Source organism: Strix aluco, chromosome 13 (genome assembly GCF_031877795.1).
Source record: "Strix aluco isolate bStrAlu1 chromosome 13, bStrAlu1.hap1, whole genome shotgun sequence".
NCBI lineage: Eukaryota > Metazoa > Chordata > Aves > Strigiformes > Strigidae > Strix > Strix aluco.
This window is the reverse complement of record NC_133943.1, coordinates 2,441,106-2,460,354: the sequence shown is the minus strand read 5'-3', so window position 1 is coordinate 2,460,354 and position 19,249 is coordinate 2,441,106. Positions and strand designations below refer to the sequence as shown.

Below are 19,249 nucleotides of genomic sequence, written 5' to 3'. Positions count from 1 at the left end.
TGAAAAAGATCCATAAGTACTATCGGCGTAAGCTTCTAGCATGCTCCGACAACCACGCAGTGAAAACAGCAAGTTGCTGTTCTACAATCGCCTCCCAGATACAAAAGCCTTGTTGACAACTATATCATCAGGCCAGAAAACCCTAGGAACCACTGACTGCATCTTCTAAAGCCAGCTTCTTGAAGCAAATAATAAATAAAAAGAACGGGAAGGATGCACATCCGTTTTGGGACAACCCGGTAGCCCCTGAAAGCTTGCTGCTGTGGAGAAAGGGGCTGCACACTCAGTCATCCCAAGGCAGAATGGGACAGCACTGCTACAGCCCAAGTCAAAGCAGAGGCCACCAGAAAGACCAGCCCAAGAGCACAAGTCCCCCACCGACCACCAGATCCGCTACTGAGGTGAGCCATGGCATGGGAGCTCTTCCTGGGGGCTGCTGGTGAGGTAGATCAAAAGCACGAGGCAGTGAGAGCTTTTCGCACACCGTCCCTCCTCTCGGGCAGCAGCACCAGCACCAAACTCCTGCTCCAAATACAACCGGCCCTTGCCACAGGTCAGGCTGCAGCACCGAACCTCCCGGATGCACTTTCTGCCCTGAGGTGAAGGGGAGAGGAGTGAAGGATGAGAGACTTGGAGAAGACTCTGTGCTCTGAGAATAATTTCACCAGAAAATGAGGAACTTGATTTATTCTGGAGATGTTTGATTAAATATTCTTACTTACACCCACAGCAGATTCTCAAATTCCTTTAACCAACAACCAGCCAACCAGCACTGAATCAACAGGCACAATGCTAATGAAATAAGAGCCAGAGTATCTCTCTGTATTGGGATTACAACAGAATAAAAAGCTTAAAAAACAAAACAAAAAAAAGCAATAAAAAGAGATCAAGCCACACCTGGTAACAGGTGTTTCAGACAAAGCTGCTCCTATACATACCAGACTCTGGACACATTAAAGTATGACACAAAATACTCCAGAGCATTTCTTTTAGGCCAAGGACAGCTCTTCCAGAAGGAAGGCGAGCGAAGACATCGCTGCCTGCCACCACTAACCTGGGGAAAGTCCTCCCCAGGTCTGGGAGCAGAGGTCCCACAAGCACCTTCTAATCTAACAAGCTCCGCAACAGAATCAGCAACACATGCAGACCACAATCGGCTTTCTTCCTCCCATACAAGATTCAGACATATAAGAATGTCTTAGAATATAATTTCCTTTAAAATCCATATTTTTATATATATATATATCTTCCAGAAAAGATACCTAAAAATCATACACAAGGTGTGCAGTAGACACCCACACACAGGCACATGTAGACACAGAACAGTCACAGAAAGTAAGCAACAGTGACACACAAATTACAAAGCCGAATGTTTTGTTACTGCTTTTGTTGTGGCCCTGCTTCCTTCAAATGAATCCCAACAAGCAGCAGCAAGTAAGATTAGGCAATAGCCTCTGACTTTTTTGTGTAACTACACACAAGAACAATACTGTATGTTCATAACATTTAATTAGGGTGTTCAGATTCAACAATTCCACCAAGTTTTGGACACAAGAAGTGCTCGAAGCCACAAGACCAGGCAGCATGCAACTGTGCTCATCTGTTTCTGTGATTCTGTTTCATTAACCGTTCCTCAAGTTCCCCGAGGCTCAGACTTGTAGCTCCATCTCAGCTAGACCTAACTGTGAGCTCTTTCTTCAAGTAAGCTGGACTAGCACTTACACAGGAGCACTCCAGGTTTCAAAAGGCCAAGCCAATGCTTGAAGATCTCCATTCACTTGTATCCCGTAACAGAACCACATTCCTACTCACCGCTTCGTTTTAATGAATCAGAATTGGAAATTACATCCAGTAGACAAACAAGGCTTTTCACCTTGTCATGTGTAACTTAGTGACTCACTAAGCATAAACCCTGAACTTTCTGCAAACAATGCCAATACACATGAGCCATTGTCCACAGAGTTATTAGCGCACTGTAATTTGATCTCCTCTTTAATACCTCCATGTTCTGTATAGCAGACTTTACACTACATGAAGGAATTTGCATTAGTCATGACCCAAGAGCAGCAGTTGGCAATCGAAAACAAAGCATCAAACTCAGCTGGTTCTGCCTGGCTACTGAGCTGAGCCAAACAGGTAGGAGGAAAGGACCAGGGCAGCTAATTTACAACAACCCTCCCAATTCTGTACAGAAAACCAGAAGCATCACTTGTCACAGAGCCAACATCTGTCCCCACCGGGGAAAGCACCAGCAACGCCGTCCCAGTGACCCTTCACAAACCCGCATTTAAAAGAGATGCTTTACAAACCAGGGTGACCGTAATCAGTTTGAGCACATCGCACCACGCCAGTCACGGGGATGCTTCCAGAATTAATGCCGACTACCTTACACCATAAAGACGTAAGCACCAGGTACTTATTTAACCAAAGAAGCAGCCTTGATTGGGCCTCAGCTGCCAGGGAGGTCAGAAGCCATGAAGTCACAGCTATTAGATGGAAGAACTATGTGTGAATGTATTTCCCAGGTTATTAGCACTGTATTAGGTGATGAACAACAAACGTTCAGTCTAATTTACTTTTCTGAGTTTTTATTACAAGTTTACTTGCTTTGGCATTTTACCCAACCTGAAAGGCAAAAAAGAAAATGGTTTTGGGGAGGGTTTTTTGTGGGTTTGGTTTTGACTTTTTTTTTTGTTGTTTTTACAGCTTTGGTTCATAATGCTCTGGCAAAAATAATTAATCAGGAGAATTCACACCCCTACTTCAGGGCACCTTAAGCATCACAATGTCTCCCTGTTTCCATCTGAAGTTTTTTTACTCCTTTTACTCCTGCCCGAATTTTCCTTTCCAGGACAGTCTTTGACATCCTTACCCACAATACAGGTTAATACAGACACAGACTCTAAAACCAAAAAACTCACCCGCCCAGCAACATTCATGCTATTTTCTCTACTTGTTTAATATTAAATTTTTTGAACAAGGAAGCTTTGTTAGACAGACTCTAAATTTAAGAAAAATCTATTTGTCAGTGACACTTCAGTAAAGCCAGTATATGTACTCGGAGCTGTACCAGTGCCCTGAAACCTGATTTATTTGGTTGGAAACATGAATCTATATTTGACTGAAGTCAACAGGCCTTAACTGTTAAGAAAGCTGGAAAAAATATTTATTTCTGCGAACCACTAGCAAAGTTTCCTTACAGGTATTCCAGACAGACAACAGCTGCAGAACAGCCAAACCAGAAGCCCTCTTCTGTGAACATGTTTCCTTGTCCAAGGCTCAACATAATAACGTTATTTGTTGTCTCCGAGACATAAATAATCAAATGATTAATATGAGCAACACATTCAGTCGTGCTGCTGAAAGCACAACAAAAAACAAGCTCCAAAAACTGGTCAAAAACAAGCAAAAAAAACCCTCCTAAAACAGACATTGAAGCTCTTATAGCTGAATATTTACATATATTAACATTTGGTTAAAAACTGGTAAACACTCCAATATTGTATTTTGGTTCACTTGAAACAACAGATGGATTTTATTTTTTAAGTGTAACTAATTTAGGGCTGATTTCAGCTCCAGAAAGTGTGTTGTACGTAAGGTTCCAACTAGCAATAATCTGAATTATTTGGGTACTGAAACATATGCCAGGTTGTTGAGTACTTCTGGCCAAGAAACAGGCAAATCGACTGTACGTCACAAGTGTGGAGCCGTGTCCACATGGCAGTGAGAACAACTGTAGTAAAATAGCCAAATCCCCCTGATTTCAAGCAAGACTTTGTGAATTCAAAGTCAGTCCTAAAATCAGCCACAGATTAATAAGCAAGAGGAGGTTAATTTTAATTATCCAGAAGAGAGAACTGACTCTGCCCAGTCTCAGGGAGGGGACACACTGGTTTCCCAGGGACGCTTACTAAGACTGACCGACTCCCAGCAAACATGCATCGATTGGTCTCTATTTTCATTTCTTTAATAAAAGATTGACACATCTATCAGAGAACATCATTCTTGATCACGTCAGAAACAATGTGCAAATACAAACTTTATGAAAATGAATTATCAAACAGCATTTTAGTGAGGTACTACAAGAGTCTGCATACTTGCCTTCTTTATTACAGGAAAACCACAGGTCTAATTGAGATGAAAACTCACAATACTACACTGTATTAAGAAACAGAAAATAAGAGACAACTACCCACCCAAAGCACTCTTCCAAGACAAAATAGAGGAAAATGTAAGCACTAAAAACTTCCTAACTCATCAAGCTGGCAGCTGAAGAGACACAGCTCTCCCAATCCTCCAGGATTGTCAACGCTATTTATCATGAGCTTAAATACATTAATTTAATGAGCAGCTTGGAAAAAATGTGGCTTTGTTTTACCTTCAACTGAAAGTTATGTGGCAGGGAAGCACAGGAGGAGGAGAGAAGGTGTATTACTGTCTCATTAAAAGTAATAAAGAATTTCAAGACCTGCTTCATTAACAAAGAAGCTATACTCTGCTTGTGAATAAGACTCAGTCTTAAGAACTGTCAGCCACCAAAATGATACCTAACGTGTCACTCCTCAGGTACTACTGTTCTGAACTTTAATTTTACTAGATATATAGCTATAAAAAGAAAAAAGCTTTACAACACGTTTTATTTAAAGAGACTAATCTAATTAAGAAAACCTCACAATTCTAGGTCTTTTCTAGTCTTCAAAAGATGCTGACAGAATGTGGTGTCAAGGAGGCAGCGCACAGGATCGGAGTGAATGCACTCTCAAGTCTTTTCTCTAAACCTGCAGTTCTTCAGTATTTTTGCTAACAAAACAACTGATTCTTCTGCATTTGATTTTTCAATCATACAGAACAAAACTAAAACTGTAACTGTCGCCTTCACAAGACTGCTTACAAAGTATTCATAATTATATTACAAGGTTTTATGTTCTTGTAACTGTAAATCGTAATTGTTGTCATATGAGGACAGAAAGGCAATCTGCATAAAGTACAGGACGACCCAGCCAGGAATTTATTAGCAGTAAATTGCAGGCAGGTCAGTACGTGTTTGCAGTCACTTTGGTTATCACCCAGCGATAACCAATACACTGCCAACTTCCAGGCACAGTCACATGCAAAGACTGAGCCAAGTCTCTGCAGCTTAAGGGATAAAAGTTACGTAGAGCTGGTCAGTTCATCTCTGATACACAGGCTGGAGATGGGGGGGCCACTGGCAAAGAGCTACAGAACAATCTCTAGTATTTTACACCAGGTAACTGCTGGTCGCCTTCACTTTGAGCTCTTCCAGAACTGTTACTCACATGACAAAGTCTCAGAAAGCGTCAGCTATAAAAGAATTATCACTAACAAAAAAATGGGAATGAAAACGTAAGACAGAGGTCAGGTAGTAGAAAATTATGGCAGGAGTCAGGTTTCCATCACTCCTCCTTCCCCGTTTTGGAGGCCCACATACTAACAGTAAGGAATTTTTATTAAATACAAATCAACATCTGCAACTTCATTTAATACAAATTTATTTTCGGCTTTAAGATAATTGCAAGCATCTAGATTTTTGTAGCGATTCTACAGTTGTGATTACGTTAAACGGCTATCCAAAACCAACACCGTTGTTACATTAACACTGCTAAAAGCTCAATGCAAACTACAGAAACAATGGATTTTAACAAAGGCTAATCCCCTGTTTCACCTACTGAGTTTACAGAAAATTATTAAAAGGATGAAAAAACCCACTTCAAAATACCAGTTATTTCTGGAAACAAGAAGCAGATGTTCTCCTCTGTTTGGCTCAGCTGTGCTACAGTACAAGAGTGCCTTTGTTATGCTGTCAGCAATAATTTATTTTATTTATTACAGCCATTTTATAATGCCCATCAATGTACTATTTGTGCATGATTTAGATCCATGCAGATCTGTTTCTCTATATATAAGCCATCAAGAAGCATCACATACACACTCCAAATAGCAGACCCTGTTACGACACAATTGTGCAAATTAGGTTTTTTTCTCTTTCCACAATATTAATAAAAAAGGAAGAGGAAGAGAAGGAGGAGTTAGTATTGCCAAATAAAGTTGAATTAACATTAACCAAGAATCACTGAAACAAGACAAAGTCAGGAAAATACAAGAGAGCTTAGAGTATAAAAATTAAACTCTTAATTCTTTGAAGTCCAATAAAGGCAAATCTTTCTGAACCATGGAAAGGAAATACTATCTAGAACAAAGTCATGAGGAATTAAAAGGAGACTATGTTGGGAAAAGATCCATGAAAAATGGGAAAAAGCATGCTCTCGGCAGAGGGGAAAGGAAAAGAGAAAAAAAAGGAGCATAATCATCTGCTATTTTGCCCTCTCAGCCACTGAGACCTTATCTGTGGTAGGCATTAAACCACTCCCCAAAAGACTAACATCACCACCTTTGTATGGATCTGATAAGGAATTCTGGGCCTCCAAAAATTAAACCTTTAATGAGAGAGCGTACACGGTGGCATAAACATTCATCCTTCCCTCCTACCGCTTTGAACAAGCAATTTCCTTCTAATAAAATTCCTAAATTACTAATTTAATACCCCCACCTGTGACACAAGAAACATGCAGGATGATGTGCAAGACAAAGCTAAAACACTGCATGGAAGGACAGAAATCCCGTATTCCCAACCTGCAAGAACTGGAGGATCTGCAAGGGTAACTACTTGCACATTTAACACCACACAGACATCAGCATAACCCTGGAAGACAAATGCAGATATTAAAATATTAAACAAGTATATGAAATCCTACCGTTTCAATATAGGTATGGGGATTTTTTTAAAGTGATAAAGCGTCCAATTACTGCAAAGGTTTCCTCTCTCTGACAAGACAGTGCGCACAGAAGAGATGATTTGTTAGGATGATCCGTTATTGAAACTAACATCGGAGAGAACCCTCACAAATTCTGCTCTTTCAGGCTGAACCAGAGAGACAGACAGACAGATTTATATACAGCGTCAGCACCCGGTCACAGTCAATCTGTGTAACCAACGAGTCATAAATTTTACTGAAGCGGGACTCGTATCCTGGAGCGGCAATCAGCCACATACATGGGTATCAGTCCATGAGCAAACATTTTGAAAGACTTTCCACGAGAAAGTCCAGCTTGCATCATGTATCTGTGCAATTTTATAATGCACCAAGGCAGAGGGAAGAAAGAAAATAAAATAAAAAAATTCAGATTTCCCAGAGTTAGGTAATACCAAAGAAAGTTTCTAAATGGAGTAACACAACAGCAATTACATAAAAATGTATACATCGTTAAATGTTAGCTACAATCTCTAGGAGTTCATCAAAATAATTCCCCCCGCCAAATAAATTAAAGATTATAACACATGAAATATCTGAGCAACAACAACCAAAAAAAATCAAGTGTGTACATGTCTAATATGCATAACTTATACACTTTAACAATTAGCAAACACTGGAATGTTACCACAACACTGAAAACTTGCCCTAACAGAGATTTTTTCCAAACAAAAATATTTGTAGCATCAAGAATAAAAATTTTTACTTGAGCAAGCCATCAAGATGATTCCCCAAAAATAAGTATTATTAAAATACTTTAATATTTCCCTGTTCAGTTCCTTAGATCTTACAAATTAAAACATTTTGTCAAGAAGTCCTAATAATCAAAATCCTATGGATAATCGTACCACTCATAAGTGACATTTGAGGGGTGGATTATCTATCTGTATTTTTCCAGAGACTGCTGTACAGATGACAGGTATGAAGCACCAGACCACGCTACTAATCAGCGCAGCCCCAACCCTGTAATTTGTAATACCCAGGTAAACTGCTCATATAAACTGCAGAATCAGAAATAGAGAGGGGGACAGAAGGAGACTGAAAGAGATTGAAACTCATGTGGTCAAGCAGCTTTGGCTCATCATAAAATACCACAGTTTAGGGAATTTTGGGGGTTTTCCTGTACAAAAATACAGTCAAAGTGCATGAGCAGCCCCATGCAGCTGACTTCATGTGGGAGGAGCTGATGATACCTTTCCAGAGAGTAGGAGGGGAGAAATGAAGCCACACTTTTTGTCTGTGCACAACTGGATACTTCAAGACAGGAGTCACCAGCTCGTACACCCTGTGCGGGGACACCCAAAAGCAGGGTCTGACCCCGACGGCTGCGCTACGCAGGGTTGGATTTCCCTGGCCCAAGTCTTGCAGACTACAGAAGAAAGCTGACACGTCAGGATGCTTAGCGCAATTTAAAAAAATAAAATAATTGCAGTTGTTTCCTCCAGTTCCCTTAACACCCTATATCCATCTGTCATCACATCGTGGAGAGTATGCTTGGCAAATGTGGCAGAACGCGGCCGCGCTGGGGAGGTTCAATTTTTCTGTTTTGTGTCTGAACAGGTAGTATAGCTGCAGAAACACCATGCCATTGAAACAGGGAGGTGCTTTGCTTGAAATCAGCTTAGTTTCTAAATGTATATAAACAAAAGTACCCCAAGAAAACAAAAGTGATTTGACTGTAATTATCCACTCAGCAACAGGCATCAAGAACAGAGGCCCCGATCCTGCCAAGTTTTAAGTACATATTTAACTTTAATCACGAGCAGTCTCACTGTGCAGTGTCTCTAAATGCCTGCCAGAAAAGGGCCAGATTAACAAGGGAATTAAGATTTTTTTTTTTTTTTTCCAAATCATTTTAGAGGTGCTATTAGTTAGATTAGATTTCCTTTTCCACAACTGAGATACCTTGGCAAATTCAAACTTGCACGCAACCCCGACGCCAGTCTCAGTGGGAATCTAGAGATCCATGTGAACCCACGAGCGTGGTCCAGTGTACTTGGACATCGTGATATCTGACAGTTTAACATTACAAGGTTAAGAGAAATATTTATTTTACGGCAGTTTTAGCCAAAATAAGGTGACAACCCTAAAGAATTCCATGACAACTGCTGGGGGGGGGAAATTAGGGATGCCTAAAAAAGAAAAAAGAAATAAATAACAAAAAGCCCTACACAGCCGTGAGACATCAGTATTGCAAGAAGCAGCAGTGGGCAGATGTTCCGGCCCAGGCCAGATTACCTGTTCCCCAAAGTCAAAGCCGTGACGAGCCAGCGCAGTATGCTCGCTCATGAATGACACTTCTGTGATGAACCCAGTTGCCCAACATTGCAAACCACACTGGCAAAGGAATTTTGCTAACTGAAGACTACAGCTGAAGAGAAAGGTAGGTCTGAAGCAAGAGGAGTACGTTAAAAATAAGAAAACAGAACAGAGAGACTGGCTCATCATTAATTTAGGGAGCAGAGACACAAGGAGGAATGTATCAGATATCCCATGGCAAGCAGACATTGGGACTGAACGTGTGTCCTGCCCTCACAAGGCTGCCTGGGTGGGGAGTTGGGGTCTCTGTCCAGCGAGGAGACACTCCGAAGCAGTGCTCCCCGAGAAACCTTTGGATAATTAACTTATAAGGAAGACCAGGCAGGACATTCTGCTCTCCATGAGGTATCAAGGGAGAACAGATGTTTCCCGGTCTCAAAGGGACAAACTCAAGAGCGTATCATTTCATACCACTAATTCTTGAGCACATTTTAAAAAAATAAAAAAAAAAAAAATCACAGCAAGGGAAACAAAAAAAGGCTAGGGTAAGTAAGCAAACAAACTCCAATCAACCTTTCAGTGAAATGCAAATGATATCAAACATATTCCATTACTAAATTAATGCTCCATGACATTACCATTCCCAAAAATACAGGGCTGATTACAGACTAGCTTGTGGGGAAGGGACAGAGAAGGCAGCTAATTGGAAAATGCGTTTTATTGTAGCTAACCAGCCTCACACATTTCTACACTCCCACTCACTGGAGAAACATCTCTTTATGAAGTCTGCGAAGCATAATTAGTTTGGTTTTGTTTAAATCTGCATCACTGTACAGGTAAGCAAAGCCTTTCAGCTCGCTAACTTTTCCCAGAAGTTTTGCATCACTGAAATATGCCATATTTTACTTTTCAGTGATCTGCCTCCTCCTCTTCTTCCTACAGCTTGCCTGGAGTAGTTCATAGAGCGCCTTATTTCTATAACCAGCCTGTTACTGGATGTTTAAAACGCTGCTGGTCTCGAGAGGTCCAACTTTGGAACGTAGAAATAAATAAATAACCAAACTCTGCGTAGAAGTTTGTGAGCACCAGCCTGGTCATGTGCAGCACACAAACACCGCAAACCCCGGCACCGAACAGAAAGCCTGTCAGAATATCGATTTACGCAAAGGAAAAAAATAAAGAATAAATTAAAAAAGACCCGCCGGGGAAGGAGCAGCAGTTCCCTTACCTCCGGAGTCCTTTCTGACGGTTTTCTCCGCAAAGCCTGTTTAATCTTGGGGTTCACAGGAGAGGTCATTCTATTACTCTGCTTCTCCCGGTCCGTAACTCCTCAGAAATAGCTGGCGGGGGGGCGAGGCCTCCAGGGGAGAGGGAACACGAAACAACACCGAGAAGCGATCAGCCGAGGCTCCCGCCCGGGCTCCGCCGCCCTCCCGCTCGCCGCTGCCCCGTGGCGAGGCGGGGACGCGCCCCGAAACTTTCCCGAGCGCCGGGGGGAGGCCGCACCGCCTCACACGCCGCCGAGGGGGAGATGAGGGGCGGGGGGGGGGTGCAGGCGGTGGGCCCGGGCGGGGCGCGGAGAGGAGAAGGCCGAGGCGGGAGAGAGGGGACCGGGGCAGGCCCCGGGCCGGGCGCGGTGCCCGCTGCCGGGCTGGCTGCTCACCAGGCGGGCGGCTCCTCCGCGGCGCTCCGGGCGCCTCCGGCTCAGCAACCGCGCTCGGGGCAGGTGGCGCCGGCTCCCGCCGCCGCGTTCCCCCGGCGGCCGGCGCCGCTCCCCATCGCGCGGGCCCAGGCGGCGGCGGCGGCCCCGCCGTGAGGAGAATTGCGCGCGGGCTGCGGGAAGTTACCGGCCGGAGCGGGACTCCCCTGCGCCCGCCCGGCCCCTCCGCCGAGCGGCTCCGCCCGCCGGCAGCCGCACAAAGCGACGCGGGCGGGTGAGGAGTTGGGCGACGCGGCGCCAGAAGGATCCTGCGCCTCGCCCCGCGCCCGGAGCCCGGTCCGCTCCTCCCCTCAAGCCGCCAGCAGCCGCCACCGCCGTCCCGGCCCCCGGCCCCGCTCACCCACCGCGCATCCCTCCCAGGCAGAAAAGTACGAGCGCGGGCTCTTTAACCCAGAGAATCAGCAAGAAGGGCGAGGGGCGGGGCTGGGGAGCGCGCGGCGGCCCCGCCCGCAGTGGGGAGGGGGGAGAGGGCGGGGTCAAAGAGCAGCGCGGCGGGAAGGCTCGCGAGGGTTGGGCGGGGCGCGGCGCATGCGCGTGGCGGGGCGCGGGGGCTGAGGCGGGCGGAGGGTCCCCGGGGCTGGCGGGTCCCCGGGGCCGGCCATTCCCCCGGGGCTGTGTCCCGTCCCCCCCTCTCCGGCGGAACGGAGCCCCTCAGGCGCCCGGGTAGAGCGGGCCCGCGGTCAGCGGCAGCCGTTTGAGCGCGACCCGGCCATGGCTCGGTGTTGCCGCGTCCTTCTCCCCCTCAGGGGGTGCCGCCCCCAGGGCACGCGCCAAGTTTCTCCTAAAAAACACCTTTTGTGCCGCGTTTGTACCCGAAATCACTCATTTTCCGCATTAATTACATTTCGACATCAAGTGGGACATACTTCTCCAACTGGAGTTTCCATGGAACTTCCATTAGTTTTCCACATTTCTGTCATGACACCGAATGTCGCGGTGTCGTTTCTTCACCGTTACTTTTGTACTTCATGTGCGTTCCCACCTTTTCCTCACAGTTCATAGACTATTTACCTTCTTCAGCTTCTAAAAGTCTTTGACTTCACACCCGAAGCCGGGGGGTTCAGGTTCCCCAGACACACAACTCCATCCCCGCTTTGCCCACGGAGGCCTGACAGGCATCCGGCAGGCGGGTGGGAAGCTCGACCTACCGAGTTTGGATCTCAGCCTTAAATAAAAAGCAGTTGTATGGCTCAGAAGCCTTGTGGGGTTTTCACAAAGTGGACCTGGGCTGGTTCCCAAATCTTCCCAGGACCTAGATCTCCAGTGGCACCGGCCCCTCGGGGACACCGGGAAGCAGCCGTGTATCAAACACGCCTCGGAAGATTTCCTTCCTTACCCCAAGTCCAATTTTGTAAATTTATGAGATCAAAGCCATGCAGGCACACAGCTTCTGTTTGTCTTTTTTTTTTTTTCTCTATTTCCTTCCTAATAAACAAGAGTCGTTTTGTTTCTTCCCTTTATCCAGCTATTCCTTCCCGTTCTCTTTATCACTTGCCCTTTATGGCACAATTGTCTTTGTTGTACTGAAGGACTTTACTGGCCATTCCGAGTTGTTTTATAATATTTCTAGTGTTTCCTTCAAAGAGAAATCTGAGGAAATTTGACATTTCCTCAACTGTCGACTTTTTTTGGTGCTGTGCCTAGTATTGCAGGCACAACAACAGTGGGGTGGACAGCCCGGATCTTAAAAGCAACTATTTTTAATATCACAAAGTCATTACACTGCAACCACTAGCGAGACAATATAAGATGCTCTCAAAAATGACAGTCAGGTAAGGACACAGTTTCAGTCCCGTAAAGTGTAGCGAGACTAAATTTTTTTGGTTTTTTTTTTAATTCATCTTGAACTTCCATGGTAAAATTAACATTTCCAAATATGTCTATTATTGTTCCTAAGGTCAGAAGTTTGTACTAGTTATTTGGCAGAACATGTTATCCTTTTTCAATTTCAGTACATAAAATATTATTTCCAGTAGTGTGGGAATCTTCTGAGATTCCCTGCCAGAAACCCAAATCAAACAGCTGGAGATAAAAAGTTCTCCTGAGTAACTGAGGAGAAGCAAGTAGAAAAGGACTGAAGCATGAATCCTGCTATTAAGAGATCCTTTTTGTCTTATTTTTTCCTTTTTTTTTTTAATCAGAGATGTAATAGCAAATCAAGTAACAGTGCTCGTGGCTCTGCAATAATTTAAATCCTAATCTCAGTTTTAAGAAGGTAATTTATTCTACCACCTATTCTAATTGTTCAGCATTCCTGTGATCAAAATAACACAGAAGTGGGCGCTCAACAAGGGAATAAAATTAGTAGCCTAAGAATTCCTTTTTCTTTTGCACACAAATTTTCTTCCTTACGTACATCAGCCAACAGACAGGCATCGAGCAGTAAGGGAGACAGAGGTACTCGATAGGAACCAAAGCTGCTATTCCAGTTTAATTGCTTGGCTCAACTGACCCCTGAAACGAGACTTTCCTTGCTCCAAAAATACCTGAATTTGGGTAGGTAATGGCTCTAATAGCTGCAATTATTTCAGGGGCTATTTTAGCTGTCAGGTTTATTTTCCCAAATATCTGGAGAACAATGGAAACGAGTGTTGTGATCCTAACTGCTTACTGGTGTTATAGCCTGTGTCTCCACATGGTAAAGCCTACATAGTTAAACACAATTAAGAAGCTTTCACAAGTGAGTAATTTCAGGGCTGGGATTAAAGGATGTGGCCAAGCAGGATGCCTATTGTCTGTGCAGAGGGGAAAATTTGCTTCCTTTTTGTCTGGATTGTATCACTCTGCCCAAATAAAGCATCGTTGCTTATCGCATTGGTTTTTATTTATTGAAAAATAACAATATCTGTAGTCTTGCATAGAAGAGTTGAAGGTGTCTTGCTATTTATAGAGATGAGTTGCAATCTCAGGAGATTAAATGTTTCTGCTTCAAACATCCGTGAATTTGAGAAGATCAGCTAAATGACGAAGTACAACTCCTCCTCCTGGTATGTTCCCTCCATTGTTCTGGTTCACCAACACTCCCAAAGATGTCTTTTAATCTCACGCCCTTCACCACCGTGTGCACATCCCAGATTCTTCAGGGCAAAACTCAACTTCCTCACCTCTCCCAGTGGGAAAGATACATAATTATACACTGAAATATTTTCTACTTGCATTATTATGTATTCTATATATTTCTTGTTCCCGTGAGTTTTATTACAGCCTGGCAATTTCCTTCCTCTTGTTCTCCAATAGGGCTGTTAGGCTATTGTTTTTGATTTCTTAGCTTTGGAAAACAACTCGCCTTCAGAGATTCATTCACATCATTGGCAACGACTACTAGCTAAGTATGTGGTTAACGCGCCGCAAGGAAGATGGACAAACTAATTCTCTGCCTGACTAGAAGAAAACAGAATGTTCTGGGATCCCCCAATGGGAAGACTCTCTTCAGACTGTTTCACCATATATGCTTATTGTGATGATTAACTTCCTGAGTAGAACATGTTTGTGATGGTTCAGTGAAAGTGTGTGAAATAAGGAGGCAAAGAGATAATTAGTAATTTTATGCAAGTGCACCTTCTGCAAGAAAGTTACATTTTTGCAAATGGCACAACACTGATTATGCACCCCAAAAAGTACATTGATCTCCTGTCTAAAACAGCATTTTGCAGCTCAAAATTTCAATTTCTGAAATTATGTCCCAGAAAATGTGAAGCACCCAATTATTTTTGCAAAATCAAAAGCAAGAATGAAATGGTCGTTTTGTATCATACCACTAATTTTGCTCCTTCTGAGGCAAAGGTCCCCACTGTGCGTATTCCTAGAGCCTCAGGGCAGAGGATAACGGTAAAATGTAGAAATAAAGCACGAGAATTGTGAGATCTTTCTGCTGTACCATAATACATTTTTTAAAATGAAAAGCCCATCTTTGTTCTCTTTACCTCAAGACTAGTATGGCTTTCCTTCCACGTATAGATTTTTTCTGAAGGGTGAAACTAGAAAGCCGTGTACACGTAAGCAATTACAGAGGTCATCGTGACAGACAAACCCTTATTTTTCAGCCTTAATCAACAAGACTGGAACAAATGGGAAGCCTAACAACTTTTAAATGCGGGGACACAACGCTTTCTCTACTTATGCTTTACCTTCAGTGGCAATTTTCCTTGCTTTTCATGTTCCCTGTCACACATCTTTGATGGTCTCTAATGTGCTGAGTGCTGGTGTGAATGTGCTGTGAATACAGTGAGCCTTAAGATTGAAAGGTCTTAAGATTATATTAACATGCAAAGAGAGGGGGATGACAAGCCCCAGCTGCTCCCTGGAGCAGACTGAACCATAGCTCGGGCTGGAGAGATTAACGATTTCCTACGTCTTAGCTCCCAGCTGAAGGGAACATCTCGCGACTGAGGGCGCTTTATGGGAAAGGCTTCATGGAGGCCAGGTGGAAATTCTGAAATAATGAGTATTTCATGCTTGAGGATGCACAGTGGGGTCAGGAGCATCGTGTCAGGTAATTCCCAGCCAAGCCATCCGCCGGATCGCTTCCGGACTCCTAGGTCCCAAGTTAGGAGCAATCTGCTAAAGCAAACAGTGAATTAAGTTATTTGCTCTTCATTTACTAAGGTTTCTATGAAAACAAAGATGTGCATTGGTACAGACTCTCTGAAAGTTGCCAGTGAGGACAGTGAAAGCTATTTATATTGAAACAGCACTGGCTGTCCCGTGACACTTACACGTATGCTCTCATCTACCTCATTTCCCTTCCACGTCCAAGTGTGGAAAGACACGTATCAAGAAGGGCATTCCTGTCCCTTGGCTGCCGAGTGACTCGAAAGGTGGAGCTGGAGCGAGGGATGGCTGGCTGCCCGTCCTGCGCCTGCCTCAGAGTCACCGAGCGCTGTCGGGTGTGAGGGGCTGGGATCAGGAGTGAAAGGGCTCCTGCCAAGTCACCAGAGCACCCAGTCTGCCCCAGGCGTGGTGTAGGGTACAACATTATCATAAGTGTCTGATAAAACAGAATGAGAACTGACAAAACCATTCAGAATTTTTATAAAATACCATCTAAAATAAAAACAGCTGGTTTGCTCAAAGCCCAAATAGATACACTCTCCGCAATGGAACAGCTCTGTCTGAAACAGGCTCTTGTATCAAATGGTTTGTCTGTCTTCTGCGTTTTATTTTTACTACGCACAACCTACAGATATTTGATTCCAGCCCCAGCACTTTGTTGGCAAAAGCTAAAAGAGCATATGGACCTGTCTAGATATCGGAGGTATCCAGCAACAGTATACAGATGTCCAAGCTCTAGCCTGAAAAATTAAAGATGGGGGTGGCGGGGGAGAACCTGCCCTGACAGGAGGCAATCTGGAGTCTAGTGACTACCCCATTTGCATTTTCTTTGTTGTTATAATCAGGTTAAAACTGTAGCTGAAAGATTTTCTTCATTTGTCATAGGAAACCTCATGCCAAAAAACATCAGAAAAGGGTGGGTGGGTAAAAGAATGGGCTGGGCACAGATAAAGATGAAGACTTAAAAAAAAAGAGAAAGAACACTCTTGCCATGGCAAACTCCCCACCACTAATCTGACATCAGTAACCAATTCAACTTAACTTATTCCAAACATTTAATGCCTCTTTCATTATTTTTTGGGGTCCGCTTAAAGTTGTACAACTATAAGTTGCAAGATGATTTCACAAACAGCGGGGATTTTGTGACTGTGACCTGTTATAACCCAGAGAGAACATGCAGTGGTATTTGTATTTTTCTACTGAGTAGCTGTTTTCAGAGGCAAAAAGCCAAACACTTGCATAACTCAGTATTACCGTTCTGTGTATCTAAGACATTTGTAAGCGGACAACACTTTGGCTGACAACGTTGAGCGAGTAAAAGAACAGGGCATGCCTACGGAGAGGAGCCAGTTTAAATACGATAAAGATTAGAGTAAATAGGATTTCAGTCCTCCCCTTTTTTTAAGTAAATGGAGTAATTCTCTGAGCATGTGGAAAAATAATAAACAACCTCTCTACTGCCAAATAACAGGCCGACAGTCTAGACTTTTTCTTAACTGTCTAGATTAAGAAATTGTGAATAAACGCCTGACATGCTATTTGTCTGCATTATGCAATCAAATATATGTTACTTATTTGTGAAATCCTATGAGAACTATTACAGCATTTGAATCAACACCGAGGCTGGAGAAGACTTGCAATTCTTACCATTTTCTTGCTGCTGGTGTCAGTGTCGTGGTACTTTGCAACTGTGGGCATTGCTGTCGTAGCCGAGATCAGGCCAACAATTCAGCCAGTGTCCCACCCGCTCTCCACTGCCTGCTTCTATTTTGTGTGTTTGTAGGAAGGTACATGTCTGTGTGTTTGTGTTTCTCTGTGTGGGCATAAACTATAATTTGATTATGAAGAAACGTTGCACAGTTTAGTAGACTCAGTTCAGGCCTGGGAGCCAGGAACGCTCGATGAACTCATTGCAAAGTTATGTAGGCCAAAATTCCCGGTATCATCCTCTGGTTTTAGTCACATTTCGATGCTGTTGGTTTGACTTTCATGAGTTAGCAGGCGCTCAGCTCCTCCACGCTGGTAAATTGGGTCCCCTCACACTGAAGCACTCGGTGGCAGAGGTGGTTGCGTTCATCATCTGTCTTCACACGATGACGTACAGCCTTATTATTCCTTATGATCTGTTCTCTGGCTTTTAATGGCCCTACAGAGCTAATGAGATGTTTAGTTCCCCCACCCAAGCACAACCATATGGATGAGATGGTATCAGGCGGCTCGCCGAAACCATTAAATCTCAGGCATGCAGAATATCCAGAAAGTTCCTGTTTTCAGTGTGTCGGTTTTAGGCTCCAAATGCAGAAGCGTACGGCATGCTCACATGATGTCAGCAGCACAACAGAACAAACTGTCTTCTACAGACAAAATCCTGCCTATTTTTAACTTTAAAAAGATCTGCAGATGACTCTCCTTCCACTCGGTGTGGTTTTCCTCCCTTCCTGCCCTCCTTCCAGCGGCCCCGGCCGTGGTAACCTCACGCAGTGTCACGGTCGCTGGGATGGCAGGGGGATGGATGCACGCAGTGTCCCCAGGCCTGTGGTGGCCCCTTCCCTCAGCCCAGAAGCTCTCCTGTGGCAAACAGCTGACCTGCTCCTGCCGAGAGACCCCCGGGCTCAGTTTTACCTTCATGCATCAAAAAGCCAAGACGTCCAGGGCCACCGTCCATCCCTCCTTGGTCACAGGGGAGGGACACAAGTGTGGAGCAGGGAGGAACGGCCTCGCTGGGCGCAGGGCAGGAGCTGGAGGCACCAGCCAGAGCCGGGCTCAGTTAAACTCCTCCTAGAAGACCTGCTCACTTCTCCTTTCCGCCCACAAAATGGGGAGGGCCCCTCACTGCAAACCCTGTCATCCCACCCCACAGGCCTGCGGTGTCTCGGAGTAGGGATTTCACCCCGGAGGGGGAGTGCGTATGGGGTGGGGGGGTAGATGTGAGGGGAGAGGGAAGTGTTACTCCATCCTGTGCTTTTCAAGTAGATGATTGTACTGGTTGGGGTTTTAAATGCTGAAAGTGCAACCATTTGCAGTCTTCCTTGAATGAAAGGAAGCATTGTGTATGAAACACAGGAAGAATTTCCTTTACTGTAACTTGCAAGGAGCAAAAGGAAATAAAAGCAGAACAGCAGCTAGATGAAGGTCAGATGATCATATGAATCATTTGGTGATGCAAGTTATCGAGTGCCGGCTCAGTGCACCGCCCAATAAAACCAGATGCCACCTCAGTACACAAATACCACTTACCTACAGTGACTTACCCCACATGGAAGTAATTTCTCTTGCTCAGAGCAGAACAGGCTGCTTTTTTTTTGGTTTCTTACTATGATGCCACAAATCTGAAAATCAGGAAAAGGTCTATCAGGTAGGACAACAGTGACAATAATGAGGCAGAAGCAATTTCCTTAGGTTTTTAGACATTTCATTCCACCTAGGCGAAAGTTGAGATGCAAGCGTTCCCAGTCTGAAGTACTGAAGAGGCGATGGAGGCTGCTGTCGGGGTATCGGCAGAGCTGTGTCTGGAAATATATTTGTAATTTCCATTAAAAACGGGAACACAGTGAAATTCATGCAGGGACCTGACTGGCCTGTAGGAAGTACACTGACTTCCAGAAACACCGTGATACCAAGAACAATCTCGTCAAGGAAATATTATTTTTAATAACTGTGTATGAAATGACTGCACAACTTGAACTGGCAAGCTTCGACTTTTCTGGAAAGCTGAACGGGGCTCCCTGTATTTTGATACGTCGCAGATAAGCTGCCCCCCAAGTGCCCCAGCTCCCCTCCACGCCGTGCCGTGCCAGCCTGCTGGAAGCCACGGATGGTACCAGCAGGTATCTCAACATCTGAATTTTTAAAACTGTTTGAGTGACTAATATTTTTCTCAGAGCTTTGG

General features: G+C 44.3%; 1 protein-coding gene and 1 long non-coding RNA gene across 7 annotated transcripts in view; both read right to left on the bottom strand.

Annotated features, from left to right (window-relative positions):
* The window catches only part of RAPGEF6 (Rap guanine nucleotide exchange factor 6), a 133,463-nt gene extending 122,265 nt beyond the window's left edge, over positions 1-11,198 (bottom strand). For 5 of the 6 annotated variants that reach the window (XM_074839041.1, XM_074839044.1, XM_074839043.1 and 2 more), the window contains exons 1-2: positions 10,753-11,197; positions 10,318-10,447 (exon numbers count right to left, since the gene is read on the bottom strand). In XM_074839041.1, coding sequence (XP_074695142.1) covers positions 10,318-10,386 — 69 coding nt within the window. In that variant the 5' untranslated portion in view covers positions 10,387-10,447; positions 10,753-11,197. Of the gene's footprint in view, positions 1-10,317; positions 10,448-10,752 lie in introns of all 6 variants that reach the window. The other variant, XM_074839049.1, reaches the window with a different exon arrangement.
* A 2,417-nt stretch (positions 11,199-13,615) lies between these two features.
* Positions 13,616-17,942, bottom strand: LOC141929239 (uncharacterized). The gene is made up of 2 exons (XR_012624980.1): positions 17,008-17,942; positions 13,616-15,366 (listed from the first exon to the last, which is right to left on the bottom strand). It is a non-coding gene; the product is annotated as an uncharacterized LOC141929239 (long non-coding RNA).
* Positions 17,943-19,249: the final 1,307 nt, after the last annotated feature.